Source organism: Triticum aestivum, chromosome 5B, assembly GCF_018294505.1.
Source record: "Triticum aestivum cultivar Chinese Spring chromosome 5B, IWGSC CS RefSeq v2.1, whole genome shotgun sequence".
Classification (NCBI taxonomy): domain Eukaryota; kingdom Viridiplantae; phylum Streptophyta; class Magnoliopsida; order Poales; family Poaceae; genus Triticum; species Triticum aestivum.
Window position 1 is genome coordinate 298,354,622 of NC_057807.1, and position 13,703 is coordinate 298,368,324.

Sequence of the window (13,703 nt, forward strand, 5' to 3'; positions counted from 1 at the left end):
AGATACAAATATTTTTTAAATTTCGATATGAACTATTTTTGAAAAGAAAACCAGATTTTTTTGCGAAGCGCAAACACTTTCCAAATTTGTAAACATATTTTTGAACACTTTTTTCAAACAGGAACATTTTTTAATTCCAAAACAAAATGTGGAAACGCAAACATTTTTTGAAACTTGCGACCAAAATAGGGAACACAAAAAAATTGAAACTCCGGAAAAGAAATTGAAACATGAACATTTTTTTTAAAATTGACCCATTTGTGGTCCCCTGAACATTTTTTTGAAATTCCAATAATAATTGTGAAAACTTTTGAATTTTTTTAACAAAAACATTCCAAACAATTTTTGAAAACCCCAAACAGAATTTGGAAACACGATTTTAAACACATTTTCAAACAATTTTGGAAACGGGAATATTATTTGAAACTCCTGAAAATGAGAACATGATATTTTTAAGATTTGTGAACAATCTCTGAAAATGGGAACATTTTCTGAAATTCTGAACATTTTTTAAAGTTGTGACAAAATAGAACAAAACCATTCCAAGAAACTTTGAAAAAACATGAACATTTTTTGAAAATCTAGAATATTTTTTAATTTATTTACGAATACGAAAACACAACCATTTTAAAAAATTTAAAAAGTGGGAACATTTTTTTAGATAGAGAGGGTTCGCATGAATATTCATCCCACCTCGCTTTGATCCACAAAAATCCACCAGTTTATATACGCTGGATAGTTGTCGAGTAACCATTAAGCCCAAGAAAGGGTATGGTGCGGGAGTGAAGGAATTAAGGTTGGCTCTAATTAAACGAATTTGTTGAAATAGAGCCTGATGAAAGGGGGAGCTCGTTGACGCGTCCCTCTCGCGACCTCCCTCCTCCCTCTCGTGACCCCCGCGTCGCCTTCCCCGACAGTGGCGGGGGAACCCTAGCCGCGCCGCCTCGGCTCCCTCCCCACCTCGTCCCACCTCCTCGCCGCGGCCTGAGGCAGCCGCCGGGCAAGCCCGGGGCGCCAATGATGGTAACGTCGGGGTCTCGGCTGCCCTGCCTCTACATGGGAAGTCCCGGATCTGGAGCGGCGGCTCCTTTAGCGAGGCATGGCAGGCTCCGGCGAGCAGTCGTGCGGGCGGTGGATCTGGCATCCTGGCCGCGCGGGCGGCGAGATCCCAGTGGTCATTGGCGGCTAGCGGCGGCTTCTACGGTGGTCGGTACGTACTATCTGACGCCTCCCCTCCTCCCCTGTTCAGCGTGCGGGCCAGCCTGGTTGGGCCGCGCTTCCCTTGGTCGTCGGTTTCTGTATAGAAGACGCTGCTAGTGGCGGGAATCTAGTTCGGGCGAAATCCCTGGCCGGCCACGCCAACGGGCGACGCTCCCCTCATTGGAGGCGTCGATATGGACTGATCTCCTCACTTCCCCTTCCCATAGGTCTCCCGGGCGAAAGCCCTAACTTTGTTAGACGGCGGTGGCGCTCACAGCGCCGTTACCTTCTTGAAGGCGCCGCTTTGGGAACCTTAGGGTTGGATGACGCTTGTGGGTGGTGGGCGACGGCGGGTGGTGCGGACCTATCCTAGCATGGATCTACGTCCATTGCTTGGAGATGGACTCGCGTAGGTGGAGGTCGTCATTTGGCGTCATGGTGGCGTCCATGGCGGAAGACCTGCCAAGGCTCGCGTAGGTGGAGGTCGTCATTTGGCGTCGTGGTGGCGTCGATAGCGGAGGACCTGCCAAGGTTGACACCTCATTCTGCTCTGAAGATGGACCAGTGAAAGATGGCGGCGACGACACACGTGAGTGCGTCAGACCGGTTTGTGCCCTGGACCCGATAGATGGCTCGGTCGGGGCCTCCGACTTTAGATGTTAGGCTTAGATGAGAGGTCTTGGTATGTGGCCCGGCTTGCACCCCTTCATCATATGGATATGAGTAGCAGCAGATGTTGCGAAGATGGCGGATTCAGGCATATTGTTGTTCTATTTTGTAAGGTCCTCAAGAATAAAAAATAAAATGGCCGCATGCATCTTCCAGATGTAGAGGTCGGGGGTCATCCTCCTTTTCTAAAAAAAAGAGCCTGATGAAAGAATTAAATGTTGGCTCTAAACAGAAATGTGGGAAGTATGGCCGGATTTTAGGCTCGGAAGGTGCTTGCATGTCCCATGGAGTGTATGGTATGGCTGGATCTAACTAACAAAAGATATAAGATACCTAGTTGGAGTGGTACATATAGCTGGTGAGTGATGGCTGAATCTTAGTGCGCACTAACAAAACAACTCCTGAGATGTGTGCAACACGAGAGATGTTGTTGCCTTCTTTCTATGTGATCAACCGGGTCTCGCTCGCGAACTACTCAAAAATGAAAAAAAGAAGCAAACGACCCGTTGTCAGCTTTGATTTTTGCGCGGTATGTTAACCTTTTCAATGTGCAAGGGAACTTGGTGTTTTTGCCGCTATTAAATTTTACTTTTTTGAAAACAAATACTTGGTTAATCTACATGCAACTTTTGATCAAGCATTGTCGCTGCAAACGGCACACACAACAGTTTTAGGCCCGCTGATGTTGCTCAAAGCAGAACACAACATTGAAAGCCCAATTGCTTGCTATATCCGAAAGCACACCAATGTAACACCGGTCGCCGCTATTATTTTTTTATTGGGAAGTTGGACCGCCTGCTGCAAAACCAGTTACATAAATGATGCCAAGTCAACAAGTCATACGGACAACATAGCAAAGCCGACCACATGGACACAACAAGGATGCATGACCGCCACTGCTACAAGTCGGACGCATGTCGTAGCAAGGAGTGCTACAAGTTGGATGTGTGGATGTGTAGGATTATAAGGAGAATTAATTGACCTTAGTACCCGTATTAAGGGTTGTTGCATGATTAATGCCTGACTGATATACATTTCTTTTAGAGTTTGGTGTGCGTCTCCCTGCCGTGTGATACCTTCTGGACGCTATCATGCCAGATTTATGAACACACTATTTTTTTTTGCGGGAAAACACACTAATTTTTACTCCCGTTACAATGCACGGACGTACTCCCCCGTTTCCGAAATAGATGACTCAACTTTATACTAACTTTAGTAGAGTATAAAGTTAGGTCATCTATTTTGGAACGGAGGGAGTATATGCTAGTAAACCTTAAAAAAGATACGTACGTATCTAGTTTCCCTTTCTCACAAGAAAAAAACCCATGTACTACCTCCGTCTCGCTGAATAAGTCATTCACGTAGTTTTAGGTCGACGATTTAACTATCTTAATATGTATTATATGTGACAAAAAATATATATTTAGAAACTACATCAGTGTAGAAATCTAATGATATACTTTTCATGACATATAACACATATTTAATTCCTTAAATCAATGATCTAAAACTACGCGAATGACTTATTCAGCTAGACCGAGGTTGATATATAAATAGCCCTATTGCGTTGGGAAAGATGCCCCGAAATTACGTTGTCCGTTGATAGAAACGAAACGGGTACGCCGGGGCAGACTGCCGTCGGTCGCCCATCGGATCCAATCTGATCCTCACGGCCATTGGCACTTGACGAGGCGGAGTTGAAATTCCACACGGCCTCTCTCCTCGCCTTCGCCTGCCCCCTCTCGTGCTCGCGAGCCGCGTCAAAACCCTAGCCACCTTCTGCCCACCACATGCACCGCGGCAGCGACCGCTCCGGCGACCCCCCCGGCCCCGCGGGCGGCGCTCGCAGCGGCGCGGACGGCAGATTCGCACGCGGACCCTCACGCTGGTCCGGCGGCGGCGGGGGTAGCCCCCCGCCCCACCGCTCCTCCCGCGGCGGGAGCAGCGACGGCGGCGGAGGCGGGAGGTTCCATCCGTACCGTGCGCCGTCTGAATACGTTGTTGGCGGTGGTGGAACTGGAGGGTACAGAGGCGGCGGCGGCGCCGGCGGCGGCGACTTCGGTGAGACGGCCGGCGGAGCGAGGAGCCGCTACGGAGGCGGTGGCGGCGGAGGCCGTGGAGACTACTCAGGTTTGGTCCAGAGTCTCGGCTTCCGCGCTTTGGTGTTTTCTAGGTTTTGCTGTGCTGCGCTGCCTCTAGATGTGGAATTTTAGCTTGTGTACGCACGGGAAAAGGTTTTGGGCTTTTGGCCCGCTGTGGAATAGGTTTTGAAGTTGATCTTCCGTTGCCTCTGGAAGATTTTACACCAAATTCAATCAATTGTTGTTAACTTGCCGTAGCTGAACAGTCAATGTTGGGATGTGAGAAACCGGGCCTCCATGTATGCAGCTGCATAATATGGTGCTAGCCTGTATACCATGATGGCAAGACCACCCACCTTTTTGCATGAAGGATGAGCTTAGACTGGTTTTAGATGTACATGCTGTAGTTTGCATGACACACGGGATATTAGATTATTTGCCCACTTTACTAGGGTTTGGTGATTTGCCCACGGTTTCTCAATGGTGGGTGGTCCCGGCCCCCATCATTCCCAGGGGAGGCGGCGGGGGTGGCAAATTATCAAATGGGGAAGTAAAGTGCGGGTTAAGATCTAATTTCTCCATGATGCACACAGTTGTGTTCTGTCTTTTGGTTAAATCATATAATGGTATGGCCTACAAGCCTATCTTGTGATGAAGCTTCAGATAAGCTATTGTAATACCCAGCTTCAGTTAGGTCACATCTGTTTAATCCAGATGTTGACCTTCAGTCATAACCGTTGAGCTGAATGATATGTTTTCCCTCCTATTAAGCAGTTTCTGTTCCAATTTGAACCCATCCAGTTTCTATTTGTCTTGGTACCAGTATAATCAATGTCTGTAGAACTTATGTTTGTTAGCTGATTGTACTGTTTTATCTCATTGAACTTTAGTGGATAAATAGTTGAGTTTGTCTTGCACCCTTTCACGAGCTAGTTAATTGATATTCACGTGGAAAACTTCCTGCAGATCATGATAACAAAAGTGGTTATGTTAAACTTTTTGTTGGATCAGTTCCAAGAACAGCAAATGAAGATGATGTGAGTACAGCTTCCTTACTTAGTATCTGTCATTTCTTACCTACAGATTTGTTAATACGTCTACTTTACATAATCTCAGAACTTGGAAGGCTGCTTTGTTGTACATTAACTTGGTTTTGTTTTATCACGGCTTATTGCTATTCATGAAACCATGCTAATGTTTATATAAATTGGAAGTCATAGAAGGTAGCTAGGTGGTAAAAGGGGCATTTTCTGTGTTAAGAAAATCTACATTTTATAGAGAGCTAGTGTAAAATTTAGCTATCTTATCTGCATAGCTCATTTTTTACAAAGTTGCATCTTCTTAGTTACAAGCTCACAAAGTTGAAAATTAAGGTAGCTCAGCAGTTCATATATTTTTCTTTCTTTTCTTGTTGGCATCGTTTTGATTGTTATTTGTTCTCTTGTGTGTTTTTTTTCCTTCTGATAATCAACAAATATGTTGTATTTTTTTGTTTGTGAAAGTCCACTCTACTGTCTTCAGGTTCGACCTTTATTCGAGGATCATGGAGATGTTCTTGAAGTTGCTTTGATCAGGGATAGGAAAACTGGTGAACAACAAGGTGAGCCATAAGTATATTTTTCTTATATTATCAATATACCAGTATCGCTTTCTTTTCAGGTTCTGAGAGTATTAGGAGCAACAAGGTTGCATCTTCTCTCAGTTAGATTTGGCGGTTGTTGAATTTTGTTTCCTGCGCTTCCGTTCTGTTTCTTCGTCTGGGTTAATAGAAGGCAAGAAAGGAAGCAGCTAACTCTTGGCTGGTTACTGTAATCTAACTAGGCTCCACCCCGCTGCTACATAAGGTAGCAGATTTGGACAAACAAATTTGTTTAGGTCATAGCAATCTTGTGCTTGTTGCTGTGTTCAATGTAGTATGACCAGAAATAACTACGGGTGCTGTGTTACTGTTGCATCTATTTGTTTTGAATGCGATGCAAAAGGCCAGAGGAACTCCTAATGAATTAAGATTAACTTTTCATTCTTTTCCTTCCATGGTTTCCGATTTCTTTTATATACTTCTTATCATGAGTTGCACTGTATGGAATCCCTGGTTGAATCCCTTAATGTGTAAGTGGTTGCCTGGGGTTGGATGATGCTGTGAGGTGTTGTCCTGAGTGATCTAAATTGATGCGATGTTATTCGTTTTATGTGGGATATGATGGTTGCATGTTTAATCTGGAGCTGTGCTTTGGTGGACAATATCACACTGTTGTTCAGTTCAACTATACATGGTCGCCATGTGAGTGATGCCAAACGCTTGGTTGCTCTGAACAAAACGTACCTCATGAGTTCAGGTTGTTTGATTGGCGACGCTGTGTCTCAATGCAGTTTTGGATGTTTGTGTGTCACAGTTATAAATTCTCGATCCACTCTGTAGGGATCATATATTCAAAAGAATGGCGTTGCTGGGCTCAGTGACTGTGATGGTGGCACTTCACACATATTTGAATTATGAGACACATTATATCCATAGGAACGTTTCCTGCTGTATGATCGACTTGTTCTGGTAGGGTTTAATGGTGTGATTTTTGCCCTGTACGTTCGAGTTGATGGCACTGTTGGTATTATTTCTGATACCACTGAAGTGTGACATCTCTTTTGATGGTTCTGTCATTCTTGTTCGTACTACAAAATCTTGGTTATTTTTTCTTCTGTACCATTGCATGATGCTGACATACCAAAGTTATCTTTGTTGCGTGTGTTATTGAGATCTCCCTGGTGTAATTTATGTATATGTCATTCACGTGGAGTCTTCCAACCCAAACTGTTGGACTTGCAGATTCATGCTGCATGTAACTGTTGCATTCTATCTCAGCCATGCAGATGAGATGAATGCTATGGCCTATGTGAAAGCCCTTGCACTTGACCTGTGGTCATTGTGATTTCTTGGAAATGATTGGTGAAGCATGTGCTCTTAATTGGAGCTGAATCTCAATTCTAGACCTTTTAACTCGTCATATGTGCATATACGGGTTAGATCAACAGTTGAGCTGTTGGAGTTGTATATGGATGAGCGAAATGACGCAGCCTGAGCTATATGATACTGCTGATGCATTTTGTTTGTCATGTATGATTTCGTTGAGACCTTGAGTGTGGCTGTTATGAGTACACTAGTCTTGCTCAGCGCACTGCAGCATATCTTTGGGGCAACCATACTATTAGTGCTCAGCATGTAGTGCTATATTTGAGGCTCTCTGTTGTGACAGGGTGTTACTATCGTTGATGGATCTGTCTACATGACTATGCACAATTTCTGTGCATAAAATATTGTAATTAGGGTGGAGTGATGGTTGGTTATACATGGTGCTTTATGCGAAACCCGCATGTCTCTTGTAGTGCAAATAATTTGCTTCGCGTTTTGTTCTTGTACTCTGGTGATGACTAATGTTTCATTGTGGGATCCAGTTTGTCTCCACCGAATTTCTAGTGGAACTTGCAGTCAGCTGGAGCATTGTAAAAATTATATTTCATATCTCATATATTAGCTACACTTGAAATTGTGCTTGGTGTTGCAGAGTGCAGCCCAATTGATAATTTGACATGTCTGCACGCCATTCTATTCTTTTTCCTATTGAGGGTTTTGATGCTTGTTTTGTTTATTGACTTGTGCCCCTGGATATTGGAAGTGGTGGAAGTTGTTTTTTCTTGATCAATATATCGTTGAACTTTATTACCTGTTTGAAACTTACCTCCTTGTTTCCTTCACTTCGCCAACTCCACTATGTTTTGTATTGCATTTACATTATATGAAGCTGAACTACACAGAAAATTTCAATGACTTGTGATGAAATTCCATATGTTTAAATTCCATATGTTTGCATTTGCAGGCTGTTGTTTTGTTAAATATGCTACTTCTGAAGAGGCTGAGAGAGCCATCAGAGCTCTGCATAACCAGTGCACTATACCTGGGGTAACTTCTGTTTTTGTTAGCCATCTGTTTAATGTGAATCTTTTGTCTGTGAATTATTGAATATGCGTCTGTTCTATCAGGCAATGGGCCCTGTTCAGGTTAGATATGCTGATGGTGAAAAGGAGCGTCATGGTAATACTTCAAGTACTTCTGTTACCTATTTAGCTTGCCTATCACTGGCCAGTTTATGCTTTGTTATGATACTGGTTGATGCAATTGTGACATTGCCTCGCAATTTTTCTCTCCAAAGTATCACTGAGTACTGAGTTTGTTTGCTGTGAATTCTTAACATTGTTACCTTTGATCGGCACTGGAAAATTGATATAATGATATGCCTTAATACATTTACATGCCTTTTTTCTTACAGCAGTCTTCTCATGTTTCTGTTTTCTTCACTTGTTCAACATCCACATATTTGTCCTATTGTAACAAATAGTACTGCACTTCTAAGAACCTTAATTTTGTTTATTCCGAGTTCGGCAAAATAAAAATATCATGAGAACTAAGTTATGCTTGACCTGTAATTATTCAGATATTTTTTTATGTAGTTATTGGATGATTAATTGTTTTCCTCAACTGATTTGCTAGGGTCTATTGAGCACAAATTGTTTGTTGCATCACTGAATAAGCAAGCAACTGCAAAGGAGATTGAAGAGGTATGGGACTTGCTCAGTAGTTTTCTTTGTTTGTAAGAATATTGTGGTTGGAGAAACTTGTCATCTATCTGTAACCATTGATAATTTTTAGCAACTGCATATTAAATTATATCTGTGTTCAATATTCTTCTTTATAGATTTTTGCTCCTTTTGGTCATGTGGAAGATGTTTACATTATGAAAGATGGCATGAGGCAGAGCCGAGGTTTGTTAGATTCATTTTCTCACTTCATTTCTTCTATGCACTTCTGTTCCAACTTATGTCGTGACGTGTAACAACTTGCAGGCTGTGGTTTTGTCAAATTCTCATCAAAAGAACCTGCACTTGCAGCCATGAATTCTCTTAGTGGGACTTACATAATGAGGGTAACTATTTTTGCCAGGCTGATTAGTTCTGCTTTTGCCTCAGAATGCTTATTGTATCTGTTATGCTGTTAGGGGTGCGAGCAACCATTAATAGTTCGATTTGCTGATCCGAAGAGGCCTAGACCTGGAGAATCAAGGTGGTTAAGAGCATGATTTTTTTGCTTATATTCTAACTCTGCCCTAGTTTAGTGGCATGGTAGCATGGTACTACGTTAGACAAGTGCTATCATCCCCATCACTGCTCTCTGATTTATCTTGTTTGGTTAGGGGTGGCCCTGCTTTCGGAGGTCCTGGTGTCAGTTCTCGATCTGATGCAGCACTAGTTATCAGGTTCTTTTTCCTCTTATTTGAGCTATTCAATTTATACGGCAGAAGAATTGATTGGTAGAATTTGAAATAAATACAGATTGGGCTTAATCTAAATCTCTGTGGAATTGAACGTGGTTGGATTTTTTTTACTAACACAAATCGTAAACATGCCAGGTTCAACTAATGTATCAGCACCCTATATGTAAGGGAGGTTTGCAATCCTATGTACTATGTTGACTAGCAAGTAATACACAAATACTCCCTCCGTCCCAAAATACTTGTCGTAGAAATGCATAAAAATGGATGTATCTAGAACTAAAATACATCTAGATACATCCATTCCCCCGACAAGTATTTCCGGACGGAGGGAGTACTACATAAGATATATCACCAGAGTAGCACACTTATGAAATGCTATAATGTAAATAGGACAACTGACTCAAATGATGTCTGGTCCTTAGTTTGGATACTACTGATATCCCACGTGCCTATTGAGGTGCTCACTCGTTATCAAGAGTGGGTTATCTGTCAAGTCTAATCCTCTTGTGGACAACCCGACATCTCCTCCATCACCATGACCTGCTCTTTTCTCAGATGGTGCTCCACAACCACCTCAAAAAAGCGCTCTGGCGTTGCCACAAGCTTCTTGAAGAAATCACAAGAACCTCTCTTTTACTTAGGCAAAGGCTAGTGTAATTTTTCTTTCCTTTTGGCCTCGGCCTGTACTGGTTATTTTCTTCTCCTCTGCTAAAAGATACGACAGCATTCCTGTCAATTTTTCAAAAAAAATAGCCAACCGGCCAACCTGTCTAGAAGGGGTGGCCATCAAGAGTACCAATCTCTCGGACTTTGGCTTGAACATGATCAACGCCGATAGCTCAAACTGATGCAACAAAGGCAATTGCAATGCACACCCAATGCACCAACTCTTCCCTCACCTCACGTTGCACAATTTATACACTAGCGGACTATTTGGTGGATTTGTTCGCATGCTTCAGGCCGGGCTTGGGCCTGCCCTGGGTATGATTAGGTCTAATCATGGCCATCCTTGAGTTTCACTATGAACATCGTCTTGGTCATTACTCGATCTTCTCTTGAACCTGACCTTCATCATATTTGGTTCACTTGTATGATTGTATCTTTGATCCTTTGAAGTTCATCCCTATGTTTTTTCTTGACACAAGTTGTCCCTCCTCTTGAACTTGTTAATCTTGATGCATATCTTTATTTGATGACATTCATCCTGGAAAATCCATCCAATATCCTTCATGCATCACCTGTGAAAACCTCATACACAACGTAACAAAACTGTTTGTCCACAGTAATTTTCATTATTACCGAAACCACACTTAGAGGATAGTTATACTTCCCAATTGCCAAAAGCATTGCATGAATTAACAAAAACAAACAGTATATATATTCAGCAAATTCAAAAAAGAATTGCATGAATTAATGTAATACTTTGGATAACAAATAATTTGATGCTATAGAAGTTTCAGTTCATGTTTTCTCTTTGTCTGACGCTTGAGCATAGCCTGTTATACTAAGCATACTCCTACTGCTAGTTCTAGATCATTCTACTCACTGGTAATTATTCTTTTGTACTTAGGCCGACTGCCAATCTTGATGAGCAAATAGGCCGACACATGCCTCCTGACAGTTGGCGCCCTTCAAGCCCAAGCTCAATGGCACCTCATCAGTTTAATAACTTTGGGCCTGACAATTCTATGGGCCTGATGGGCGGCCCTGCTACATCAACAGCAGATAATGTATGGTACAAGCCAAGCCTTTACTAGTGTTACCTTTTCTAGTCTACTTACCTTTGATCATTGCAGGTTACTTTCCGGCCTCAGATGTTTCATGGGAATGGTTCTTTGTCAAGTCAGACAGCTGTGCCGACATCATCTCATATGGTACTGGCATATTAAGGACTTCTGATGTTTGTGAATTGACTTTGATCTTTTGTTTCCTGCGCCTGGTCATCAATGGTCGTGATGCCTTTTACTTTGTAGGGCATAAATCCTTCCTTGTCTCAAGGGCATCATCTAGGTGGGCCACAGATCTCGCCCTTGCAAAAGCCAACTGGCCCACCGCAGAATTTTCCTGTACAGTTGCAGAATGCTCAGCAAGGGCAGCTTCATGCCTCACAATCCTTGGGGCCTGGTTCTTTTGGCCAGAATATACCAACTATGCAATTACCTGGCCAGCTCCCTGTGTCACAACCGTTGACGCAGCAAAATGCTTCTGCAGGCGCTCTACAGGCGCCTTCAGCTGTACATTCCAATCCCATGCAAGCTGTTCCTGGACAACAGCAACTTCCTTCCAATGTAACACCGCAAATGCTGCAGCAGCCTGTCCAGCAGATGCTGTCACAAGCACCACAGTTGCTACTTCAACAGCAGCAGGCAGCTATACAGTCCAGTTATCAATCTTCACAGCAGACGATTTTTCAGCTTCAGCAACAGCTGCAGCTACTACAGCAGCAGCAGCAGCAGCACCAGCAGCAACCTAACTTAAATCAGCAGCCACACACGCAAGTTCCTAAGCAACAGGTAATTCCTCTATTACCATGAGAAAATGTTTTTCTTAATCACTCTGCACAATTCCTTCTGTTTTGCTTCCTTGCCATCATTTATGTTCTCTGGCCTGTGTTGTATTATGCATTTACATTTTACACAAGTTCGAAGTTTTTGTGTACTGTTATTCACTCTTTCAGTTTGGGTTTGCAGGGACAGCCGGTGCAATCTAATACCCCTGGTGCTCCGGCTGCCATGATGACGACAAAAATAAATGCAATTCCACAGCAGGTCAATTCGCCTGCAGTCTCTTTAACTTGCAATTGGACCGAACATACCTCACCTGAAGGTTTTAAATATTACTACAATAGCATAACTCGAGAGAGTAAGGTGAATACTTCATCACATATCATCTCAAAGTTAAAATATTGGGAATTTGATTCTTATGAGCTATTATGTTGCAGTGGGAGAAGCCTGAAGAATATATACTGTATGAGCAGCAGCAGCACCACCAGAAACTTATTTTACTTCAACAGCACCAACAAAAGCTTGTTGCGCAGCAACTTCAGTCACCTCCTCAGGCTCAAACTATTCCGCCTGTGCAATCTATGCAACACCATCCCCAGTCACAGCAAGGACATAACCAAATGCAGATGAAACAGCAGGTGCCCATTCTTTTTTTTAGCTGTAAGGGATTTTATATTTATATAAATACTGCTTTGGTGCATTGCATTATCATCACAGCACTTTACAATAACAATGTATGGCATCGTTGCAGTCTCCCATTGTTTGCCTTGTTACTAAAGCTGAGTCTGTAAATTATGATATCTGAAGTTTGAAATTTCAAAAACTTCTACAGGATTTGAATTATAATCAGTTACAGGCAACTGGCACGATTGATCCTAGTAGGATTCAGCAGGTAATATATTGCATTATTTAGACCTCACAATATCTTTGCATTGGTTAAGAACATGAGTTGACATAATTTATCTTGGTGACTTCATATAGGGAATTCAAGCTGCTCAAGAGCGTTCTTGGAAAAGTTGACTGCAGGTGAGCAATAAACCTATGTTTCTTTACTATTTGTGACCGTACCTTAGTTTGGAACTTGTGAAGTATTCACGTGGTAAGCTAATTGCTTTCTTTGCAAAATGCTGATATGAAATTGACCACTTGAATACCTGATTTGATGTTTTGTAATTTGAAAAATGCTGCCATGTAATGTAATTGGCGGTCATTAAAGTTGTGATTTACAAAGATTCTTTGTTTTACCCATGTTTACAATGAATGTTGGCATGTTATGTAAGGAAAATAAATTTTAGCTCCTCCATTCCATTTTTTTGAATTTTGTTCTTGGGAGGATATTATGGTGAAGCGATGGGATTGCTTTATTTGCAACCTCAGGCATGTACATGTTTCACTGACTTTCTACCATTTTAGGTGGATGAATGATGTGTCAGCCAAGACTCAGTCTCAGGAATGAGCTCCAGCAAAGCCTGCCGCTTCCGTCTGACTTTTTTTGCCTTCGAGCGGATGGCCATGTTGACTCTTGCGGTCATTGTAACTCTGAATTTAGCTTAGATTAGTGCCTAGATTGTAGATCCTATGTGTGTAAAATGTTTGCAGTCTAGGCCTTGTATCGCTGTAACATTGCCGATTAGAATGGCAGCTGTGTATCGCTGTAACATTCCGTGTTTTTATTTACCTTTTTTATGGCCAGAGTTGCTGTCTCATATGCATTAGCGTTACTGTTTTATATTTTTTACCTGGGATGTTGGTTCTGTTCTTCGTAAGAATTTAGGTCGCTTCATTTGCCCAGAGGGGCCAAACCGGCAACTTCGGAAACTTTTGTACTCTTTTAACGACCGGAAGTCAAGGTTGTGGCACGATCCTTAATCAGATCTTGTTTCTCGTGGGCAGACAGGGCATTTAGAAAGGGAAAAGTCTAAAAAATC

At 42.4% G+C, this 13,703-nt stretch overlaps 1 protein-coding gene across 1 annotated transcript; it reads left to right on the top strand.

Annotated features, from left to right (window-relative positions):
* The first annotated feature begins 3,468 nt into the window (after positions 1 to 3,468).
* Positions 3,469 to 13,481, top strand: LOC123111501 (flowering time control protein FCA). Its single transcript, XM_044532305.1, has 18 exons — positions 3,469 to 3,999; positions 4,917 to 4,987; positions 5,472 to 5,550; positions 7,820 to 7,902; positions 7,983 to 8,034; positions 8,491 to 8,558; positions 8,696 to 8,762; positions 8,844 to 8,923; positions 8,996 to 9,060; positions 9,191 to 9,253; positions 10,842 to 11,001; positions 11,068 to 11,145; positions 11,245 to 11,784; positions 11,962 to 12,138; positions 12,213 to 12,413; positions 12,608 to 12,667; positions 12,757 to 12,801; positions 13,189 to 13,481. The coding sequence occupies exons 1-17, from the start codon at positions 3,660 to 3,662 to the stop codon at positions 12,793 to 12,795; spliced, it is 2,223 nt and encodes a 740-aa protein (XP_044388240.1). The 5' UTR covers positions 3,469 to 3,659; the 3' UTR covers positions 12,796 to 12,801; positions 13,189 to 13,481.
* The last annotated feature ends 222 nt before the right edge of the window (positions 13,482 to 13,703 follow it).